The sequence below is a fragment of the Gopherus evgoodei genome, chromosome 10 (genome assembly GCF_007399415.2).
Source record: "Gopherus evgoodei ecotype Sinaloan lineage chromosome 10, rGopEvg1_v1.p, whole genome shotgun sequence".
NCBI classification, from domain to species: Eukaryota; Metazoa; Chordata; order Testudines; family Testudinidae; genus Gopherus; species Gopherus evgoodei.
The window spans coordinates 75,262,887-75,287,292 of NC_044331.1; the positions used below are offsets into that span (position 1 = coordinate 75,262,887).

Consider the following 24,406-nt stretch of genomic DNA (forward strand, 5'->3'; position numbering starts at 1 on the left):
CTCTGTTACAACCATTCAGTGTTACTCCATATTACTCTGCAGGTGTGCAAGCACCATCACCACCACGCTTCAGTATGCCTTTCCACATCACCATGGCGCTGTCATTACATACCTGCAACTTCTCATCACATCATTACATTGCCATACAAGGTCGTGTGACATTACTTACTCATGTCTTTGACCTTGCCCTCTCTGACATATATACATAGCAATATATACTGAAGAGAAAAAAAAGACAGAAAAAACAAAAACAAAAAAACTAAAATGCTACCCAAACAAGTTACTCTAGTGCTCAAGTTTCTGCCCCAGGAAAGAGGATGAGAGAACAAACAACATATCATAGATGTATAGTTACATTACTTAATGCGCTACTGAAAGGCACTCAGATATTACGGTGATGAGCACAGCATAAGGAACCATGTAGAACAACAGGTGTTGCTATGAATCATCCTAATGCACCATCGTACATTATGGAGAGCAACCATACCACTGTGCGACATTAAGCAATCTCCAGTTCCGGGATTATCACAAACACTCCACACTCACTCCAGAATTTTACTTTCTTCCCTAATGCCTCATCTACAAAAAAAAATCAGTTCCTAAACTCTTTAAATGGTCTACATTACAAAATGTAATGTCAGATTTTGAGAGGTATTTAGGCACCTAAATGTACCTATCTGTGTCTTTAAAGATCCTTTCAATATTTAGTCTCAAGCACTCTGGGGCAGAGGCTGTCATGTAGTATATGTTTGTACAGCACCTAGCACAATGGGACTCAACCTGGTTGACATCTTTAGTCATTACTTCTAGGTAAATATTGGAATAATAAAACCATCCAGTTACAGTTAAACCCCTGGTCAGCATGATATCAACTAATTTGGTTCTTCACAATTATATTTGTGCACAATAACCTTTTGTACTACAGACAAGTCTAAAAGAGGAAGGATGGGGGAGGGGACAGTACAATTTCCAGAATGTGTGCAACAATCCTAGAACATGACAGAGAAAACAACAAAATTGAAAGTTAACTCAGAGTTACAAATACATCTTTTGGCTAGCAGGTTATTTAACAGTGATAGCTAAATGTAGAGAAGTCATCCTCTGCATCTCTTCCCACATCTTTCCTCCTACTCCCAATCTCTCCTCTCCTGCCCCCCAAATCAAACCTGCACAGTGCAGCTGATGCCTAAATCCACCTCATTTTACTTCCATCTGGAGCTGAGCTTTCTGCACTGAGGGAAACTAAATGACACTTAGTCAGTTTCATTCTCTGTGCTAGGAGAGCTGTTCTTAAAACTTGACAGGAGCTAGAATTAAACTGACTGTGTGCTGGTCATGTTCTACCAGAAGAAGCAACACCAAAGTGCTCTGTCCTCTCACCCTTCTTGGGCAAGAAACAAAAGTACAATCTAAAATGGTTGTGTTGATTTCTCACCTGCAGTGCTGGAATTGATAGGTTTCTTCCCCAAATAATCAACTTGAATATAGGTCAAAATTAGGGCTAAACTCTGCCAGATTCTCTAAACAGACTATTTGTATGTCAAGTTCTTTGCCCCAGGTATGAAATTACAGATCCTTTGTCTTTCTCCATTTCACTAGTCAATAAGAAAATAGTATTAGAATAATTAGATGGTCCTCAGAAGACAGAAGCTAGTAGTGGGATAGCTCAGGGATTGGATTCCTGCCCAGTATCTGAATCAGTATTGTTCAATATATTTATTAATGGTTTGAAGGGGAAAGTGGATAAACTGTTGATGAAGATTACTGACAATACAGAACTATTTCGTTTAGGAAAAACTAAGGAGAATCATGAGTAACTTCAGCTGGATCTAAGTACATTAGGGAATCGGGAAGCACTATGAAAGATAATTTTAAACTTTCATAACTGTAATTAATATTGGGCAAAACAATCTAAACTTGTGCGTGCTGAGGGGTTCTAAATTTGTAGGAGTGCCTGAGGAAAGAGAACTAGGAGCATATGTGAGAAATTCAAAAGTAAAGAGGATTGGATAATTCTGATCTTTAAGAACAAGCCACCTAAGCTCATTAAAGGTTAACCCAATCTCACATTAATTGCTTGCAAGGATCAGTACAGAATGTCCTTTTTCCTTAAACACAAATGTTGTACAGCATTCCACATTCATGTAGGTACATTATCCAGAGGAGGGAGTACTCTCCTCTGAAGCACCAAAACATTGAGTCTTAGTTAATGATAGAAGCAGAATAGAGAGTTTGATGGAGTAATACTCTGATCCACTTTGGCAAATATGGTCAGTATTTATACTTTTTCAAATTTAATATAGAGTTTTTAGTGAGCATCGGGTATAGTATGTCAAACGGATGAATAAAGAAAGTCAACAGTTTTGTTTATTCCAAATTGAACAAGGAGTTACTAGCATACCTGGTGTGGTGTACAGAAATGCACAGATATGGAACAATGAAGACAAAAACTCCAAGGGTGTAATCCTGACCCCCATAAAAGTCAGAGGGTGTTTTAATATTGACTTTTATGGGGGGTCAGGATTACACCCCAAGTATTTAGAATTGGTAAGTGTATAAAAGTATTAAGTCCCCATCCTACTTGTTTATTAGAGGTATTTATATGGCCCTCATCCCTGTAGTATCTGAGCACCTCACAATCTTTAATGTCTTTCTCCTCACAACACCCCTGTAAGGTAAAGACGTACCGTCAGACCCTTTTTCCAGATGGGGAATAGAGACACAGAAAGACTTGCCCAGAGGAAGTCTGTAGCAGAACAAGGACTTGAATCTGTTAAGGTATCTTAAGTTCTCTCCTGAAAACATGTAAACATCTTAACTGTTGAAATTCATACCCACTTTTCTATCCTCCAAACCCATTCAAGAGTTGTTTTTTTTTAAATAGTCATAGATTCCAAGGCCAACATGAGTCATTTTGCTAATCTCATCTAACTTGCTGTGAAACACAGGCGATAAAACTTCCTCAAAATAATTTCTACAGCATATTCAGTCATTCAGGTTCCCATTGTTTTTCCAGATCTTCCATTCATATGGGTGGGTTTCAGTCAGTCCTTTAACAACCCATTCATACTTCCCCAGTCAGTTATGTGACACAAACACCTCATGTCTTCTGCTCTGCCCCAAGAGCAGCTTTTAAACTTTTTAGCACCACTGGGTAACAAGCTCTAGTCGAGCAAGTCACTGCCATGAATAGAATTCATACAAATATTATAGAGGATTCCCACTTTGTCACATCTTTTCCCCTCTGACACAGAACCAAGCAGGGTCACTTTATCCAGTCACCTGGGGAAGTTCAAACTCACAATTGTTATCCTTGGATGCCCAAACCAATTTCCCATCCCCTTGATAGCTGTCCTACTAGGCACTTTTAAGATTCTTACAGCAGAGTTTTCACAACACAGGACACAGCAATTTCACACTCTACCTTAGGTCTTGAGATGACACTAGGAGCATGCACATGACATGCTCGAGATCAAAAGGAATTATTGTGAAGAAGTTCTATGGCCCATTTTTTACAAGTTAGACCAGATGATCACAATGATCCCTTCTAGCTTCGGAATCTATGAATTCAAACAAATTTCTGGCATTCTTTAGGTCCTGATCCAAAGCCCACTGAAGTTAATTAAAAGACACAAATTACATGAGCTTTGGACTGGGTCCTTAATTTGATTTGGCGGACAATCAGTACATAAATCAGACCCTTGAATTAAATAAACCCCTAAATATTTAAGTATGAATTGACTCTATTATGCATAGCACAACAGATCATGTGTTGTGCTCTTAACAGAGCCATTCATACATTGTGACTTACCTAAGGTCTGCAACCTGATTAAGCTGGAGGGTCCTTTCACATTCTCTAACAAATAAAGATTAAATAACACTATTTTTAGATTCAAAAAGTAAGAAGTGGAGTGTATCCTCTTGGGAAATGTACTGAAAATTAAGTAAATTATCTGACTAGCTTCAGGACCTTGCAGTAAATAGGGATGAGAAATAACAAGCAGCCAGTGCCCTCAAGCAGGAACAGTGGAAATCACAATTTCACCAGCCTCATTACAAAGATTGTATTGTTTTCTATGGAGATTAAAACTTGTAAAAAAAGTTTGTTGTTTTTCATTATAAAGGAATGTTCCCATATCTAAGTGAATTCTTACTGTAGAGAGGCACGTGGTCTATTATTGCAGGAGCCCTCAAACTTTTCTACAGTACAGACCAAATTTTAATACCGAGATCATCTCATGGGCCACCTGCCTCCCACTGGTAATCACGTGAACCACGCATTCTCAGCTGTGACTGTAGAACATCCTTGTGGCAACACACATGAATTGATTACATGAAAGAGTGAACGTAACATGTTTTAAGTATAACTTATTGCAATTTAGCAGCCGGAAAAAATAAAACAGCCAGCACCATGTGACCAGCCAGTTTTTCATGAGCCACCAATAAGCATTCCACAGACCACAGTTTGAGAACCACTGGTCTATTTAAATAGTTTTAGAATTAGGAACCATTATGACATAAATCAAGCTACAAAATCTATAAATAGCTTAGTTTCTCTATTTGAAAATGAGTATAAAACCTACAACTTTATCCTCTAAACACTAGGAGATGAGTATGGATCATGAACACCTTTATTTTCAGGGAGAGATTTTACCATATTATCCAAAAGCAATTTAGGATTTTACAGTGTCTGCACCAGTATAGCTTATATAGATATGGAAAGCAAAAGACTAAAATGGGCTCTTTGAAAAACTAGGATAAAATGTTAGTTTCTGTAAAGCTTTGAAATATATAGTTGATTTTAATGTCTTTTTTACTGAGGAGGGGCTTTCTGCACAGACCAAAACAGTTTACAGGAATCCTTATAATCAATGGTAAGTAGATTTTAAAACACAGAGGATTCAGGGCTAGACATACAGTAGCATTGCTAAAAAGGAGTAACCATGAACTATAAAAGCCCAGACCCTTCGGCCCTTTTGTAAGAAAAACTCTCATTTTCCTGCACAAGGACTGCAGGATTCTGGTCAAAGTGTTTTGCTTAATTTTGTTTTGTTTTGAGTGCCATCAAGGAGGAGGCAGACATTATTTTGGATTCACACATTCTAAGATTTTTCACCTTTAGTTCAACAAGCTGCAATTGACAATCCTAGGACAAGGAGCTGACAGAGCTCATTGTGAAAGCTGGAAATATCCTTATGCAGGTAACCAGTGGCAAGGTATTTATGTCTCATAATTGTAAGCTGAAATGCTCTTGGCTGGAATCCGTCCTACAGATGTTCCTGCCCATGGACAGAAAAAAAAATCTCTTCTGCATCCACCGAGCTCTCAGTCAGCAAAAAATTGAACATAGAGCCATCAAAACAACATTGAGACCTAGTTTGACAGCACTGCTGTAAATCATTCCAAAGTGTTTCAGTCTGTTTGAATTACAACAAGCTGAATACAATTAAGTAAGAGTATAAATGACAGAATAACAACAGTATCATCATGAGGATCAAAGTGGTATACAAGCTGGAGCTCCTGCAGGCTGAAGAATGGTAGTAAACATGCCTCACCTGCAGTTGTATGCTACAAGAGAGAACTGGACATAAAGACATTGGAATGAGGGCTGGGTTCAAGGGAACAAAGAGGTATCAATGCTTTGAAGCTGCCTCACAAAATCAATAACAGGTGTAAGGGAAAATACAAAGCAGAGAAAAAGATGCACTCTTTAATCTAGGACAGCTGCTCTCAACCATTCCAGATTACCCCTTTCAGAAGTCAGATTTATCTTGCGTACCCCCAAGTTTCACTTCACCTAAAAACGACTTGCTTACAAAATCAGGCTTAAAAATACAAAAAAGTGACAGCATGCTATTACTGAAAAATGGCTGACTTCCTCATTTTTACCATATAATTATAAAATACATCAATTGGAATATAAATATTGTACTTACATTTCAGTGTATAGTTTATAGAGCATGGTCTGCAATATGACATTTTAATTTGTACTAACTTCGCTAGTACTTTTTATGTAGCCTGTTGTAAAGTAGGCAAGTATCTAAATGAGTTGATGTACCCTCTGGAAGACCTCTGTGTACCCCCCAGGAGTATGTGTACCCCTGGTTGAGAACCACTGATCTAGGAAGTAGAGATCAAGTACAGTATTCAATACTAGGCATATTTTCTATTATAGAGGAGTTATGGTATTTCCTGTGATTGAAGGCAGAAGGGAGTCTGATCTCAGATTTTTTTTTATCTCTTTCGTGAGCCTATTTAGGTAATTCTTGATTATATGAAAACCAATGGCTGTCGGACCCCATTGATTAGATTTTAGTGGCCTCTTCCCCGCCCTAATTTTTCTTTTAAAGGGTATTTCTCCCACTATTGCCAAAACAAATGAATAGAATAACCACAATAGCCACAACAGGAATAGAAGACGAAAGTAATTCACTTTATGTAAAAAAAGTTCTGCAATCAGTTGGAGCCAACTTCAAATGTCATCTTGTTAGATGGCAATCCTGCTGAAAAAATGGTCCTTGAGAGATTTAGTTACTTACAGTTTGCTAATGTGCAGCAGTAGCAACATATTTTGTAACTCATTAGCTTTGTTAAAGATTCACCAGATACAATCAGTCAATCAATCAAATGAACGAATTTCCAAAATGAAAGGTACTGAAGAGACAGTGAGATTAAGGCCAATTTAAACCTTCAAAACAAGGCATGCAACAGGGTGGCCCACTTCAGCCCATGATATAGCTTGAAAAAATGCAAATAGACCTAGTAAATGTAAAAGCACTTACTCTTCATGGGACTCTCTTGACAGTCAGAGATTAAGGCCAATTTAAACCTTCAAAACAAGGCATGCAACAGGGTGGCCCACTTCAGCCCATGATATAGCTTGAAAAAATGCAAATAGACCTAGTAAATGTAAAAGCACTTACTCTTCATGGGACTCTCTTGACAGTCAGTCAGCCAAACCATTCGTACATTTTTCTTTACTTATTCAGTGTAATTACTTCTGGTTGTGCTATAGAAGCATATTATGCAACAAGTAGGCCCACACCCCTGGATGTTGTTTTGAGTTTGGATAATTCAGACTATATCATGCTTTGAAGCTCACACTAGCTTATTGTTTATCAGAACTTGCATGTAGTAGGAAAGATTTTACCCCACATACAGATTTAAAAAATGCAGGCTTGTACTGTGACTAATGGTAGGAGGTAATTTTATGACCCTCTTGAGGCTGGGGGCTAAACTACAGGACATCAGTGAGAAGTCAGTATGACATATGTATTTCAGCAGCATTTCTGCAATCCTACTCCATCTTGGGAAATGCTAGGATGCCACCTTCTAGTTATGCAAAATCCAAACTGACTTTGCCCTTGCCCCTCCACAAATTATATGCCCTATGTCAAGCCAGGACCTTCTCGTCTACTGAGTCAAATTGTGCTGGGGTCAGAGCTGGGAAACTGTAGGATTCCACTCACTGACCTTCCTCTGCATTTTTCCGTTGAGAGGAAAAACCAACCACTACCCAGAGGCTGGTCCCCAAGCCCCACAGATCATCCTGTGCCTCCATATTAGCCTTGGGTCCCCACAGTCCCTACTCCCTCTAACAAAGCCACACTGCCAGGGCTCTCCCCTGCTGGTGCTAACCCCTCGGCCCATCCTCCCTTAAGGGGAGTTCCCCAGCATGGAGGAGGGAGGGGCTGAAGCAAGTAATACATGGCTATAGGGCTTTCTTCTCTTAACTGCAGTTATCATGGTCATCTCATTTCCTGGCACTGGTTGATTTTCCCTCTTCATATAGTGGAATCTCGGCTCTCCCTATTTTCCATGGGACTCTTCACCAAGACGCTCTTTTCAGCAAAAAACAGAGACAGCCACAGCACAATTCCTTCTCCCTTACCTCCCAACACAGTTTAAACATCCAGAAATGATGGGGATGACGGCATATTAACCCCAAATCTTTGCAACCCTGGGATTCTTATTCCAGCCTGCTTTCTAGCAGATTGCGGAGCCTACTGCTAAGTGTATTGTTCTGTGCATTTCCATCATTGCCTGGTCTTAAAGCAGAGCGCTCCATGGTTCTGGCAAAGCCAAACTACTCCTGCAGGCATTCTGCGTCAAAAAATTAAAAATTCTGCCCCAAAAAATTAAAAATTCTGCATACAATATTTTAAAATTCTGCAAATATTATTTGTCGGAACACTACATAATCATGCCAGTTTCAATTATTTTGGTAATTTATTTCAAAATACCTGTCAGCAAGTATGTCTGTAACGATACAGACACCCACAAAAATTCCCCCAAAAGTAGAAAGTTAAAGAAACCCCTGTGACAACCTAGTTCCTGTTCTCTGCCTCCTCCCTAAGCCCAACCAGGGGCCAGACACCCAAAACCCCTTTCCCACCCAGAACCCAGCCATGCCCCCATGCCAATACACCTGAACCCCTGGGCCCCAGAGCCCAATCACAGGTCCTCTCAGCTCAGATAACCTCACCCCCCCGCCACAGAGTCCAGCCAAGGGACCTCCTTGCCCAGACACCTGCCCCCACCCTCCCAGAGCCCAGCCATGGCCCCTCTCCAGCCCAGACACCTGCCCCGTTACCCCTGAGCCAGGAATCCAGAGGGAGAAAGAGCCTGATGCTGGGTCCAGGGTTTGTGTGGAGTTTCCTGTCCACTGCCATCTCCTTCTCTCAGGGTATGCAGGGAACTGCAGCTGCTCAGATCCCTGTAATTCCCTTCCCTCCCCCTGGCAGTGTCTTCTAGGTGTGAGCTGGGATCCACTGGGTCCAGCGGCCCCTAGTGGTGGCCAGCAGCACTGCAGCCATTTCTTTGGGGGGAAAGGAAATTCTGCCTATGCAACATCAATTTCTGCAAAATTCTGCATTGCGTAGTGGCGCAGAATTCCCACAGGAGTAATCCGGGTCCAGGTTAGTCTTAATCCACCCATAATAGGAGACGAGACTACTGAGAAGTCAGTCCACTTCTGTCAGCATCAAGAACCCAGGAAACCTGTACACTTCATCTTTCTCTGCTTACAGTAAGTGCTTCATGCAGTTGGCATGACGTTTCTTTTTAGTCTTACACTTGAATTTTATGCCATAACACAGAGATACAGATGAAACTTCTTGCTGGCTGCACAAAGCAGGAAAATCTGAGGCAGTGGCAGTTTTGGTTTGAATAGTACATTTTCAGGACTCTTCCTTTCAACAGAACACCAGAAACAAATATCTGATATCTGAATCTATCATCACTGCCAATTCCACTTGTGCTTTGGACAGAGTCAAAGAATGTCTTTCATCCTTAATTCCCCTCCTCTCTCTGCATACTTAGATGAGGACTTTAGGAGAAGAGTTAACACAAACTCCACCCCACTCCCATCTTCACTTTTCTACCACTCCATCTCCTCATTTGTCCTGTGGAACATAAAAAGAGGGACTAGGCACACTTGCTGCAGCAAGACAGCCTCTGGCATAGGGTTGAACAATGACCCAACTGAAAATATAATGACCGCCTCTTTAATGCATTATGAGTTAGGGTAATAACACAATCAGAGGCAGTTACTGATGCAATTATGCACGAACAATTAATTTATAAACAAAGTTTATTTATAAAGTTCAATAATTAGAGGATAATATATAGCAATTGATTTTAAATCCAAAAGATCTCAGTATAAATTATGTACAACATTAGCACAGTTCTAAATAAAATATTAAAAAGATTACAAAATATATTTGCTCTTCCTAGTGTTCCAAGGTTAATACATTTACATTTAATCTACATTAAAAACTGCTTTTTGTCTGGAATTGTTATTTTAATTGTATGCAGAACACAATAAACATATCAGGCCTAGATGCCACGTTTAAAATGTATTTACAAGTATAGGCACTTCAGGATCAAGAAGAAAATGGAGGAGATATAGTCTCAAGAAAGTTGTATTCTGACTAAAACACACGCAAACACACTCACACACACACTCATGCCCATTTTAAATCTGTTGGAAGACAAAATGGACAACACTGGCACAGAGAGCACTTCTACAACAGCAAAATGGAAAATTTGCAATTAGATTAGATAGGTTATAATGGAGTTTAATTTTAATTCAGGCCTTGAAGTTCTTACGAGGTTATCAGTGCCTTCTGCAGTGAACATTTATTTCTCAGAACCTGAATGAGTTTTTATAGGAACTGTGTTTAGACAGGACTAAGCTACGCTGATTTTCATTTCCTGGTCTCCATGGTGGGTGTGCAAGGAGAAAGAGGATGTAGGGTTGTGATCTACTTTGAGTATTCCTTCCTTCAAGCCTCCTCTCAGCTTTTTCTTACTGACACTCCAAGACATATAGGAATAAAATAAAGCTCGGAATGTTAGTCGGTGTTTATATATTGCTTTCAATGTATTCCTTTAATAAATAAAATGAAATAAAGCAACAGCAAAGCTATTAATATTGTAGATTTTTCCCTTCTCCCCATATCAACTCAGGGCTCTGATATAAAATGAGTGCAGTTACTTTCCAAACTAAGAGGTGAGCAAGAGAGCAGTACTCAAGGGAACATCATTTTTTTGACAGCTCAGATTTCAAACTTTAGTCTCCCTCCAGACACATTTTGATTTCTCCCACCCTACACAAAGTTGTGTCTCCTTTACCTCGAACTCACTCTGTGTCTCAGAGAGATTTCCCCTCCACTCTATCCTGGAACTTGTCTGCTGATGCTAAGATCTGACTGCAAATAGCCTTTTAAAATGATTCACTGCTTAGTGAATATGAAAGCCTCTCTGCTCTGTATCTGGTTCCTAATGCTTTGTTATGTAGCACATTATTACTGCCTACTATTTTAAGAGAGTATTCTATCCATTATATTCACAATCCAAGTATCTCCCCACAGAGCAGAGGCTGGGAAGCCATTCTGCTCCAGCCTTGGCCCTAGCACATGCCATGTACCACACACTATCCCCTTAATCGGTCAGAGCCCTGAGCTCTTTCAAGTCTCTACAGGCATATCCATGATACTTAACCATGGTTTAAGACCTAAAATTTTAGACATAAGCAACTTTTACAGACCTACCACCATTTTAACTAGCTGACAATCTCTGTCATAGTTTATGTGACTGTTTCAGAAAAAGAAGGAAAACATCTTTTTTCAGCTTCGGCCAAGAGAACTGTTTTTCTCCCCTCCCCCTCATGATATCACGTGACTGCAGTAACAGCAGGAATACCCTATCCAATGGGAGTGTAAATGACATTTTACAGACTGCATTGGGTATGGAGAGCTCCCAACAACTGCCTCTGGAAATAGTGCAGACAGCATTTCCACTGATGGAATTAAATGAAATCAGCTGCACTGTGCTGCAGCCATCCAGTTTCCTCTTTGGCTGAAAGTATTGGCATGGACTATGATAAACCTCAGATAACACACAGTCTCAGTCGCCTGACTGCAATGAAGAACTGACTTATTAGTATTCAGCATAACAATGCTGACTGACTTTTAATTTAAAAAAGAGAAGGAGGGAGAGAATGTGATAAAAATCTTATATCTAGAAGTGTGGTTTGTGTGTACAAGGGACTCAAAAACTCCTGGATGACATCCTTAGCAAGCAGCAACTAAAAGCAGTGTTAGCCCTCTACTGAGGAGAATGGGTAGACTCCCTAAGAATCCTGTTGAGTTACTGAACATATTTACAGAATATTTACAAATATGCAACTGCTTTCTGATGTATGCAACATCTATTTGTACTCCTGCTCAATCAACACTGAATGAAGGCGCATTTAAAAAGTATATTTTCTTTAGTTACAGTCAGCATTAGAATGCACTATTCCTTTTCACTCCTCGCAAATTGCACTTGTGTTTAAGCAGTCCCATGATTTATTGACAGCTCACTTCTCTGCCACTATGGAGGAAACATCGGACAAGGTTAGGTAGAGGACTGAGAATCAAGAGCGCAACAGATAGCCAGTATGGCCTTGGGTAGGTCACTTAACCACTCTGTGCCAGAGTTTCTTGATAATCTTTACCTCCTTAACAGGAGTGCAAAATTCATTAATGTTTATAAATCATGTTGAGAACCTCAGACAGAAGATGACATACAGGTGAAAAATAATATCAGATTTTAAAATAGAGTAGTGTTCAGCAGATTGAGCCATTCTGTATAGATGACATTTCAGACATTGAAAAGTACAATAAGCTAAAACAGAACACATAACAGTGTATTTCCTCTGTGAAATATTTTCACACATTAAAGATAACCTTGCATAATCGACTTGTGGTTCCCCTTTGCTCCACTTATATATCAAAGGATCCCTTACACAACACTCCCCACCATTATGCATTCTCTCCACGGATACTATTATAGTAAACGAAATGGGTTACATGGTTATATATTTCACATACAATGCGGTACACAATATGTACTATAAAATACATACTTGGTAAATGCAATAATTTAAGTTCAACTGCAGACACACTTATGGCATAATACGCTTACGACAGAGACCGCTCTCTAAAACCCTTAAACTAAGTTCTGCACATAATGGATATATTTAGCACAAAAAAATAAAATTAAGTACCTATTAAATAAATAGAGTCGGATCTTATGGCATAGTTTCACTTAGCACAGACAAGCTGATGATCACAAACATGCATTCGAGAACACTGTGCATGCATCCTCTTGCCTAATGCATGCAGTTCCTTCCTATACCTATCTTCATCTCTTGTAGCCACATCTACTCTACACTAAAGTCAATGGGACTACTCACATGAGTAAAAACTAGACAACAGTTGCAGGATTGAGCCTCTAGATTGTAAACTCTTTAGGGCAAGGACCTTCTCTTCTTTCCTAACTGTGAAGCGTTATGCTTATCAACAGCACTGTAAGGATCCTGCTGATGCACAACTATTGAACAGTGCAATTCCCCCATTCTCAATAGAATAAGAACAGGAAAGAAATACAGTAACGAGGTTAGAGAGATACAGTCACTAGAGAGGTTATATAAAACTGAATGATTTTTCATGGCTGAAATAACAATGGCTTTAAGGTGACATTGCCCCTTTTAACTCCCTACTTGCTTTATCTTGCCAGAAAGAAGAAAACATTTTCTTTTGTTTGTGAGCCAGGCCTGCAGAAGGGAATGAGAAGAACCTCCCCGAACTCAGAAGTGGGAGTAATTTTTCTTCACCAGCAGGGATGGAGAGACTACATTATCATCCAAATCGTCTGAGTGAGCCTCATCCAAAGGCGGAGAGAATATGGGCTGCAGCTGGTCCTGGGAGGACAAGACTGAAATAACCACAAAGAAGACAGGGGCATCAATAAACATCAATGACAAAACCAGGCCCCTGTGGGAAGTATAATATCTCTGAGCCAGTAGGTTACCACAGTGACCTACTATTAAGAATAATTCTGTTCCCTCTTTTCCTGCATACAACTCTCATCTCTCTCCTTTCCTGAAAGAGCATGGCAAGCATTAAACTGACCATGATTGATTTGTCTTATTGTCACAAAATCTTCTCAAGTGGTTACACACCATAAAATAAAGCAATTTGAGACCGAAGTCATCTCACATCATAAAAACAGATATTTATTAGCAGGCTAGAAAAGGAAAAATTGACCCAAGCAAGATCAAGTTAAGTGGAAATGTCATGGAGAGGCCTTCAGACAGTCATGCATAAAGAAATGGGAGACAGATGGCTGAGGACAATGATTTCTGACTCGGAATGCACTATAAAGTATCATACATAAATATGTTGGTACTGCATATAAATATTAACAACAAAAAATTGTCACCAGACTATGATTTATCTTTTTAAAAATTATATATTTTTTTAGATGAATGGAGGAAGGTCCTTCACTTAACTTGATGCATTCTTCTATAGACTCCCAGAAAGAAAGAACAGTACGAAGAATGTTGCATGCAGGGATGCATACAGAGCCCATGGAACGGGGGACTCTGGCATGGGGGGAGAAGACACACTGAGCACCTGTGAGATGGGGCTGGGGGATTGGACAAGTCCCTGAAATAGACGGGGATGGGAAGATGGCACACAGGGACTTTGTGTGTGGTAGTGGTGGTGGTGGGGGGACTGGAGGAAAGCAAGACTTTCTGGTGTGTATGCAATGTGTTCAGCCTACAGAAGCTATGAAGTGTGCACCCCTGCCCCCAGTTAAATGCACCTATGTACATTCTGTATGGACTGCTGCTGAAAAGATGAGGGAAGATTTTCAGAAAAATGGTTTATGAACTAATAATACTGAGGATAGAAGCAAATAAAGGGAACTCTCAGAAGCTGACATAGTAATAAAAAGATGTGACTCTCACAATAAACTGCTTGTTTCTAAACGGTCAGTCTTTGCCTCTCTAATAAGACATACCTGATCCATTAACCTGGTAACTTTGCTGGTACATACTATCTTGCTCTTTTTTCCACCTTTTTGTGCTCCTTTTAGGTTTTAGGCTCTTTGGGCTCACTCTATGTCTGTGTTTGTACAGAGCTTAGCCCAATAGGGTCCTTACTCTGATTGGGGTCTTTGGGCATTATTGCAATACAAATAAATAATAATCACCGCTAAGCAGCTTGAGTTAGTTTAGCTGTGTTCCGAGAGTCCATTATATACCACTACAGAGGTGGGAAGAGATGCCACTCTAGTTAAATCATGAAGACAGAAATGCAGAGCTCCACCCTAAGATGGAGAAGGAAGTTATAAACCAATGAGTTTCAGATATTGTGGTTGTCACCCTTATCTACACAACTTTATGGGAAGGAACAAATGTGACTGAACAAGTAGGATCTTATTGAATACATCTAAATATCAGTCTCTAAAGACTGTTTGCTTATCTTCAGAAAGTTCTGGACTATAGTTACAGAAGTCACATGAAGTGAAGGCCTTGAATAAAATATCACTTATTTTAGCATTTTCCACACAGTGAAATTTTACCTCTCTATTTATAGCTCAATCTAGTTTTTCAAAGAGAAGGTTAAGAGGTAACTTCATTAAAGTTTATAAACTAAATACCTATATGGGGAACAAAAATTTGATAATGGGCTCTTTAGCCTAGCAGACAAAGGTATAACAGGATCCAATGGTTGGAAGTTAAAGCTAAACAACTTCAGACTAGAAATAAGGCACACATTATTAACTGAGGGAAATTAGCCATTGTAACAATTTACCAAGGGTTCTGACAAATTCTCCACCAATTTTTAAATCAAGACTGGATTTTTTTCTAAAAGATATCCTCTAGTTTAAACACAAATTAATTCAGGGAAAGTTGTGTGGCTTATGCTATAAGATGGTCAGACAAAATGACCACAGTGGTTCCTTTTGAATCAAGTAGAGACAATATAATGAAAGCCAAGATGCCACTAAACCTGAATAATACCTACTGATTCTAGCCTACTTACAAGTCCTCTTTAACACTTCAATATTTACGAGTCATCTGAAAAGAATGCCAGGGGACAGGGTAACTAAATGACTTCTTGCAAAATGTATTTCCACAGAACACTTAGGATCAAAAATCTAGAGGTCATCAAATGTAAGTTTGAGGGTGGAAGGTATGAGGTGAAGAGCTCATTCAACAGCTGAATAATTTAAAGCTATCAAGTCCCTTCATAGGTGTGAGACAATCAAGGAAGAGCATTATTGCACTGGGGGCCTATTTCACTAGCAGATGATTAGATCAAGCAACAGCTAAGTTAGGGAAGTTAGACTTTTAGTGAATGGATTCAAATGGTTAACAAATTATAATCAACTGCAGAATAGTCAGAGTCACTCATCAAGAGGGTATTTATGACAGAGCATTCTCCTTCGTTCGGTAGTTAGTTGCATTTGCCTTTTGGGAGGATTTGGTTATGCTATCTATAAATGGCCATGTCTAAAGGCAAAGAGTCCAAAGAGACATGTAGTATCCAGCCCGAAAACAACATCTGTTAGACTTATATTCACGTGTATGCTTGCTCTCTCTCTTCAGTGGCAAGCTAAATATTTTCTAACGTCCAAGAGTGTTTTGAAAAATCTGCCACTTTCTTAGGGGCAACGAACAAATACCCCTTTGCCTTCTGCCTCTTTCTTCCAATACTCACTAGAAGAGGGCTGCAAAGAGGAAAGTTTGTGATCCTTTGATCTCCTCTCTCTCCCTTCAGCAGTAAGTTCCTCCACAACTTCTTCACTGGTCACTTCACTGTCTTCATCATCTGGAATAATTCAGCAATCAGAAACCTCATGACTGCACAGTGATGGTGCTCTATTATTATTAATTATTTGTATTATAGCAGCACTAGTCATCCAGATTTTCTAGAGCTAAAGTTATTTTTATTTACCTGGTCTCCCTTGTACTTGTAGACAGTTGAAAAGACATTACCACATCTCTCTGGCTGACTGGGGATGCTTCTTTATTATCAGATAAATCTATTTCCCTTAAGCAAGAAAGGTGAAATCCTCCCAAGTCCCAATTTCTCCATGGTTGAAGCCTGAAATGTCATGGAAACTCCCAAGGTACATCTACATGCTGGGGCTGAGCTGGAAGCAGACAGGCTGCACAGAGGAAAACCGTATTTTCTTGGATACTACCCTTTTACCTCTAGAGGTGGTCACTCCAACTCAAGGTTGTGACAAACAGGCAGGGCAGTATGTGGGGAACTTGCATTCAGACTGTCCGGGTATCTATTTTGTGGCTACAAGATTTCAATCTTCAAGACTACTAATCTTTCACAATTTTTAAAGAGAGCTTTAGGTCTAGTGAGAGTGCCCATTCATAGCCCACATACTTCTGAACATAGAGGGAAATGAGATTACCAGGAGAGGCTGATATGAAGGCTGAAGATAAAGGTTTCCTGAGTGCTGAGGAGATTTGTTTCTTCTTCCTATTGGAAACAGCAGGGAATGTTCTTTCACTTGAAGCTCTGGAGACAGAGGACCTGCAAAAGATGCACTGCATTACCATGAAGCAGGAATCACTAATCCACCTGCAGAGCTGCAGGCAGGAAACATGAGACAGATACAGTTGAAAGACAGACAGACAGAAACTGTAACAACTCACAGAGATGACAACATGTAAACCAGAAGAGATTGCACAGGTGGACTTTATGTAACAACTACCTTCTTGTTTCATCTCCCAAGGAACAATGTTGGGCAGCGTGGATGACATGAACCTGCTCTGTATTACTTTATTGATCTATGGTTGTCCGATTGCTTTATTGCTTTATATGCTCTATGACTGTCTGATTGCTGTAAGGATGCTTCCTAACTATATGATGCTAAGTCAAAAGGGGCTTTTAGGAAAAACAAGCAGAAAACAAAAGTGATTCTGGCAATTACAGGCCAGTCAGCCTGACTTCAGTACTGGGCAAACTGGTTGAAAGTGTAGTAAAGAACAGAATTGTCAGACACATAGATGAACATAATTTGTTGGGGAAGAGTCAACAGGCTTTTTGTAAATGGAAATCATGCCTCACCAATCTACTACAATTATTTGAGGAGGTCAAAAAGCATGTGGACAAGGGAGATCCAGTGGATATACTGTACTTAAATTTTCAGAAATCCTTTGACAAGGTCCCTCACCAAAGACTATTAAGCAAATTAAGCTGTCATGAGATAAGAGGGAGGGTCCTCTCATGGATTCATAACTGGTTAAAAGATAGGAAACAAATGGTAGGAATAAATGGTCAATTTTCAGAATGGAGAGAGGTAAACAGTGGTGTCTGTACTGGGGTCTCTACTGGGACCAGTACTGGTCAACATATTCATAAATGATCTGGAAAAAGGGGAAAACAGTGAGGTGTCAAAATTTGCAGATGATACAAAACTACTCAAGATAGTTAAGTCCAAAGCAGACTGCGAAAAGCTACAAAGGGATCTCACAAAATTGAGTGATAGGGCAACAACATGGCAGATGAAATTCAATGTTGATAAATGCAAAGTAATGCACATTGGAAAGCATAATCCCAACTATATATATAAAATGATGGGGTCTAAATTAGCTGTTAAAACTCAAGAAAGAGATCTTGGAGTCATTGTGAATAGTTCTCTGAAAATATCCACTCAATGTGCAGCAGCAGTCAAAAAAGTGAACAGAATGTTGGGAATCATTAAGACTGGAATAGATAAGACAGAAAATATCATATTGCTTCTATATAAATCCATGGTACACCTACATCTTGAACACTGCAAATAGATGTGGTCACCCCATCACAAAAAAGATATATTGGATTTGGAAAAGGTTTAGAAAAGGGCAATAAAAATAATTAAGGGTATGGAACAGCTTCTGTATGAGAAGCGATTAATAAGATCGGGACTTATCAGCCTGGAAGAGAGACGACTAAGGGGAGATATGATAGAGATTTATAAAATCAGGACTGGTGTAGAGAAAGTAAATAAGGAAGTGTTATTTATTCCTTCTCATTATACAAGAACTAGGGGTCACCAAATGAAATTAATAGGCAGCTGGTTAAAAACAAACAAAAGGAAGTATTTCTTCACACAATCCACAGTCAACATGTGGACCTCTTTGCCAGAGGATGTTGTGAAGGCCAAGACTATAACAGGGTTCAAAAAAGAAAGAAAGAAATTCAAGGAAGCTAGGTCCATCAATGGCTATTAGCCAGGATGGGCAGGGACAGTGTCCTTAGCCTCTGTTTACCAGAATCTGGGAATGGGTGACAGGGGATGGATCACTTGATGACTACCTGTTCTGTTCATTCCCTCTGGGGCACCTGGCATTGGTCACTGTTGGAAGACAGGATACTGGGCTATATGGACCTTTGGTCTGAACCAGTATGGCCGTCCTTAATTTCTTCAAGAAAACACTTCGTGAGTCTTTAAGAAAACGATGTCCGGGCTATTAATTGGTCTGAGAACCAAGGCTCCAATAAAGTTAATAGACTGATTCTGCCATGGCTCAGGGCCTACGATCAAAAGGATACTAAAAAGTTTAAAAGTCCCTCATACTGGCTTGTCCAGAAGAACGGGTCCAGACACAGAGGGGTTCTGCAGAGGGAGCCTGAAGAAACTGGGTTACCTGGCTAACATCAGGGGACAGGCCTGCACAGAATCGTAGGGCTGAAAGGGACCACGAGAAGTCTTCTAGACCAGTCTCCTGGACTCAAGGCAGGACTAAGTATTAGGTAGGCCATCCCTGATTCTACAGCCTCTCTAGGCAATTTATTCCAGTGCTCAACGACCCTGGCAGTTAGGAAGTTTTTTCTAATGTCCAACCTAAACTGCGTTTGCTGCAATTTAAGCCCAGAGGTTAACAAGAACAATTTTTCTCCCTACTCCTTGTAACAATCTTTTATATACTTGAAAACTGTTATGTCCCCTCTCAGTCTTCTCTTCTCCAGACTAAAAAAACCCAATTTTTCCCTCATAAGTCATGTTTTCTAGACCTTTAATCGTTTTTGTTGCTCTCCTCTGGACTTTCTACAATTTGTCCACATCTTTCCTGAAATGTGGCGCCCAGAACTGGACACAATACTCCAGCTGAGGCCGTATCAGTGTGGAGTACAGTGGGAGAATTACTTCTTATGTCTTGTTTACAACACTCCTGCTAAAACATCTCAGAATAATGTTTGCTTTTCCCCCCCCCAACACCGTTACACTGTTGACTCATATTTAGCTTGAGATCCAATATGACCTCCAGGTCCTTTTGACAGTATTCCTTCCTAGGCAGTCATTTCCCATTTTGTATGTGTGCATTTGATCGTTCCTTCAAAAGTGGAGTACTTTGCATTTGTTCTTTTTGAATTTCATCCTATTTACTTCAGACCATTTCTCCAGTTTGTCTAGATTGTTTTGAATCAGAGCGCGATTCCTCCAAAACACTTGTAACCCCTTCCAGCTTGATATCATCCGCAAACTTTATAAAAGTGTACTCTCTGTGCCATTATCTAAAAATGATTGATGAAGATATTGAACAGTATTGGACCCAGGACCAATCCATGTGGGTGGAGGCACCAACTTTGTGATTTCCCTGGGGGTGCTAAACTTGTGCTTCACCACAGGCCCCTCTCCCACTCCACCCCTTCTCCCAAGCCCCCACCTCTGCCATGCCTCTTCCTGTCCCATCTCCACCTCTTTCCCCCCACCTCTGCCTGTCCCGTTCTGCTCCCTCCCCTCACCTCTTCTTGACCCCGCTCCTCTCCCCCTCCCCCAGTGCCTTCTGTACACTGCTGAGCAGCTGATTACTGGCAGGTGGGGGACACTGAGGATGAGGGGGAAAAGCCAATCCGCAGGGCTGACGGTGGGTGCTGAGCATCCACTATTTTTTTTCTGTGGGTGTTTCAACCCCAGAGCAACCATGGAGTTGGCACCTATGCCTGTGGGACCCCACTTAATATGCCTTCCAGCTTGACTGTGAACCACCTTCTGGGAACAATTATGTACCCATCTTATAGCAGCTTCATCTAGGTTGTATTTCCCTAGTTTGTTTATGAGAAGGTCATGAGAGACAGTATCAAAAGCCTTACTAAAGTCAAGATATACCACATCTACCACTTCCCCACTATCCACAAGGCTTGTTATCATGTTAAAAAAAGGCATTAGGTTGGTTTGACACAATACATGTAAACTGTTTATTGTTTTAAAATCCTTGTTCTCTTGCTCTATGCAGTGTTCCCACTATTAAAAATACACCATATAGAATTTAGAAAATGCTTTCTGGTCACTCAGCATAGACCATTTGTCACAGGCAGCCTCCAGAGTGCAGAGGTGGCTGGGGGCTGTGGCTGGGGGCTGCCTGTGACAAATAACCCTGCTGAGGAATTCAGGGTTAGTAAACAGGGATATTAGCATGGGAGAATCATATGATTCCATCCTGAGAGAGGAAAAAGCTTGGGCTTGTCACCTGAGGGGTGAGCTCTGACAGTAGTGTGGCTTGTCCTGTAACCATGACAGTATCTAAAGCTTTGAGGATAGTAAACCATGGAAAGAGAGGAAATGATTTTCGATATAGTCATTGTACATCTAAAAAATTAACAAATCTGTGTGCTCCTGATGAGGAAAGCCACTGGACTGCACATGAGATTCCATTCTAGCCTTTTCCCCTAGACTTTAGACTTCCCTACGCTAGCCAAGCGCAGTAGCCCTGAGCACTGATTAATATACCTGTCACATATGTAACAATCATTTTCTGCACTTATTTTTCCCACCTCTAAAGGACAAAAACAATAAGAATACCTGAGGAGATTACAGTTGCAACAAGAACCCTTGCAGAAATAGAAGGACGGGGAATTTTTGTTGCATGCCCCTCCTACACATTTTACTTGTGAACTGTTCATACTGAACATACCTATTGCTCCAAGGGGCTCTCTTTTGCTGCCTTGGAGCCTCTACTACAATTTTACATCGATATAGCCATGCAAATAAATAACAATACTGTGTCCTGGTGGAGACACCTACTCCTGACTTACCTTTCCTCATGCTCTCCTTTACGTGCTAAGTGAGCCCTGAAAACTGACTGGATGAATGTTACAACCTCCTCCTCCTCCTTGAAGTGAGAAGACAAGCTTAAAGAGCTGGACCCGTGAGACACGTTGAGGCCCTGCAGTGTAAAGAGACCAAAGGAAAAAATTAGCCTTTTAACAAATTCCTTGCCAACATAACTGCACCTTTCACATTTTTATTCTTGATTGTGAATGTGGTGTCACTGAGCAGTGAGCAAGCATTTAATTTCTTTTGGGTTGCAGCCCAGTGGGGTTTTACTTGACTTCTATTGATTCAATGATAATCTGTCATCATACAGTTGTTAAATAACTACACAACAGATGAAGGATAGGCAGCTGAAATGAATGTTAAATGATTTCAGTGGTACTGCGGGCAGGACTCGTCCTCAAGCTAAGAGAGTTAAGGCAATCTTTAAGATGAGCTGAGCTGAAGCTGAGCTTAAATATTATAATGTGTAGCGAGATGGAGGGCCTGGCTAGAGAATTCTTCATTCATTTTAGACTCCCTAGATCTAAATGGCTACTTAGGAAACCAGTACATTTACAGCATCTAAAATGTGTAATCAGTAAGAAAGTCTTTTTATATTTACAGCATCTAAAATGTGTAATCAGTAAGAAAGTCTTTTTATATTCAGAGCCTGGCACTCAGGGCCAAGAGTGACATGATTTAAGAAATACGCTGCAAATCTTCAGCAGAGCATGCTGGATACCAGACTCCAAACCAACCATCATTTTCAACTTCTTGTTTCTAAAGCACAATGAGTATGTTTGCCTAGCGCTAGGACTCCATGAGTGCCTGGGTGCAGTGCAGCTTTTGAAAAGGCTGCACCTAACAGTATAACCCTTACTCTTACTTGATGACAGAACTAGATAAAGAAAGCCAGCAGCTTGGATACAGGTTGCAGCCTATTGCAAGAAGATACTATGGCTTTATTTCTCAGGAGGACTATGAAGTAGATGGTAAAAAGGAAAGCCAACAAATGGGCTTAACACATTTTGGAATTTAAATGACACAATATGCCAAAGTATTAAAAAAGCCCACTGGATGAGTTACAGAAACCTGGAAGGCTTGAAAGCCTAGTACTTTGCATTGTAAACTGACTGTAATAACGGGAAAATGAAGAAGCCATTGTGTCTATGTCCCCACTTGCCCCAACAGTACCTTATTTCCAAGGCTATGCATGGCAGGAGATTTTCGACTGAGTGTGTTATTCAATAACCATTTCTGCCGAGCTAAATGTCCCTGAAGCTGCCTGAATCACAACAGCCGCCTAGCAGGACAGAGATAAATGGATGTTAACTCCCTTGAAAGACAGCAGTTACAAATTAAAGTAGTATCCAGAGGGAAAAAGGCATTACAGGAGAGAGAACTATTTTCCCTGTGCAGTGACAACTGTTTAATGTGCAGGCATTTCCCCTCTAATCAAGAGGCACCCTTAACCGTTTCACATGTGCTGGTCTGGAATCCAAAAGGGTTCTGACCTATAAATTATAAAAGAACTGCACAGACATACAACTCCACAGTAAATTTAACCTGAGAATCTGCACATTATGGAGCCTGTCAAATGCAATTAAATTCAAGGTACCAACATTAGCCCATATTTCACAGATACAACAATGTAGTCTATTCTCATCTAGATCCCAGCTATCCAGCAGGCATTGCTGCTTAATAACATCATCAGAAACCAAGTGGAGTCTGCAAACATTCTGGTGATTATGTTAAACAAACGTTCTTCCTCTCTGCTAAGGGATTTAATTCTGACTAGGTCCCAAATATCAGAAGATATCAGGTATAAAGTGACATTTTAAAATCACCATTCTGATAGATGTTTATACAGTTTCACACCGGAGGAGCGTGGAAAGAGCTTTGGCACTTCTCATCCTTCTCTTTTCTAACCTACTCAAAGCAGATTTTCAAAGGCTAAAGAAGAAATGCATATGATATTATGTTGTGCTAGCTGGAAATAGTATACAATCATGCCATTAAGAACTCTATTACAATGAGGGCTGGTCAAATTTTCTATCAACCCTGTCAAAACAGTTGAGTTTTCAACAATTTTTTTTTTGGTGAGAAATGTCTGCTTTCTGTGGAAATTTTTGATTGTTTTGTCAAAAATCTAAGCACCTGTTAAACTACTTCAATTCAGCTATTCAGCTATGTTGCCTCATAGGAGCTTTATTTCAGTCTCCTCCAATGCCCAGTGTCCTTTATGAGCTGGGCTACCCAACTGAACTACATCTCCCATGATGCACCCTACCCAGGGACTTGAGTGATACAATGGCCTTCCCTTGACCATGAGGGGTGACTATGGTGCATTATCCAGGCATCAGGAACTGGGTAGGAAGTAGCTCAGGGAGACTAGTGGTGGTATCGAATGGGGTGTTTGGGGCGGATTCCCCACTGATGGGCATATTTGCCACTCACAGGTCCCTGAGCTGGGATCCGGTGGAGTAGGTCCACCTACCCAACCACCACCCACTCTGGGGTGATGGTCCACTCCCCTGACAGGCCACTAAGCCATGCAGCCCCACAAAAGGGGCAGTTTATGCTGACTCAGGCCACTAGGCCACGCAGCCCCTGAGAGAGGGGTGACTTTACTGACTCTTGCCAGTAGCCCATACCGCCTTGCTGAGCCGGGCAGCCACAGTTGACTCTGAGCATTAGGTGATGTACCCCGGCCAAACCAGAGAGCCATATTGACGCAGGCCATTAGGTCCCATAGCTCTGTGGGAAGGGGTTGCCACCCTGACTCTGGCCATTGGGTCACACAACCTTGAGAGAGAGAGAGCAGCCACAATGATTTTTACTGCAAGGCCACACGTGATGTTTCATTCCATATTCTTTATAAAAATATGCTATGATATGAATATGACATAACTGAGATGTACTTATGCAGATGGGTCTTGTAAGATATAATTGGAAGGTTATAATTTATTGAATGTGATTATCCAGTTCGTATGCCTTTATCATTTCTGTATCTAGAGTTAAG

The 24,406-nt window shown here is 40.5% G+C and overlaps 1 protein-coding gene across 1 annotated transcript in view; it reads right to left on the bottom strand.

Moving 5' to 3' along the window:
- Positions 1-9,591: 9,591 nt before the first annotated feature.
- The window catches only part of IQCE (IQ motif containing E), a 44,278-nt gene continuing 29,463 nt past the window's right edge, over positions 9,592-24,406 (bottom strand). The window contains 6 exon segments of the mRNA XM_030576702.1: positions 9,592-13,263; positions 16,062-16,172; positions 16,774-16,895; positions 21,384-21,514; positions 22,579-22,663; positions 22,665-22,687. Of these exon segments, the coding sequence (XP_030432562.1) occupies positions 13,136-13,263; positions 16,062-16,172; positions 16,774-16,895; positions 21,384-21,514; positions 22,579-22,663; positions 22,665-22,687 (600 nt within the window). The 3' untranslated portion in view covers positions 9,592-13,135.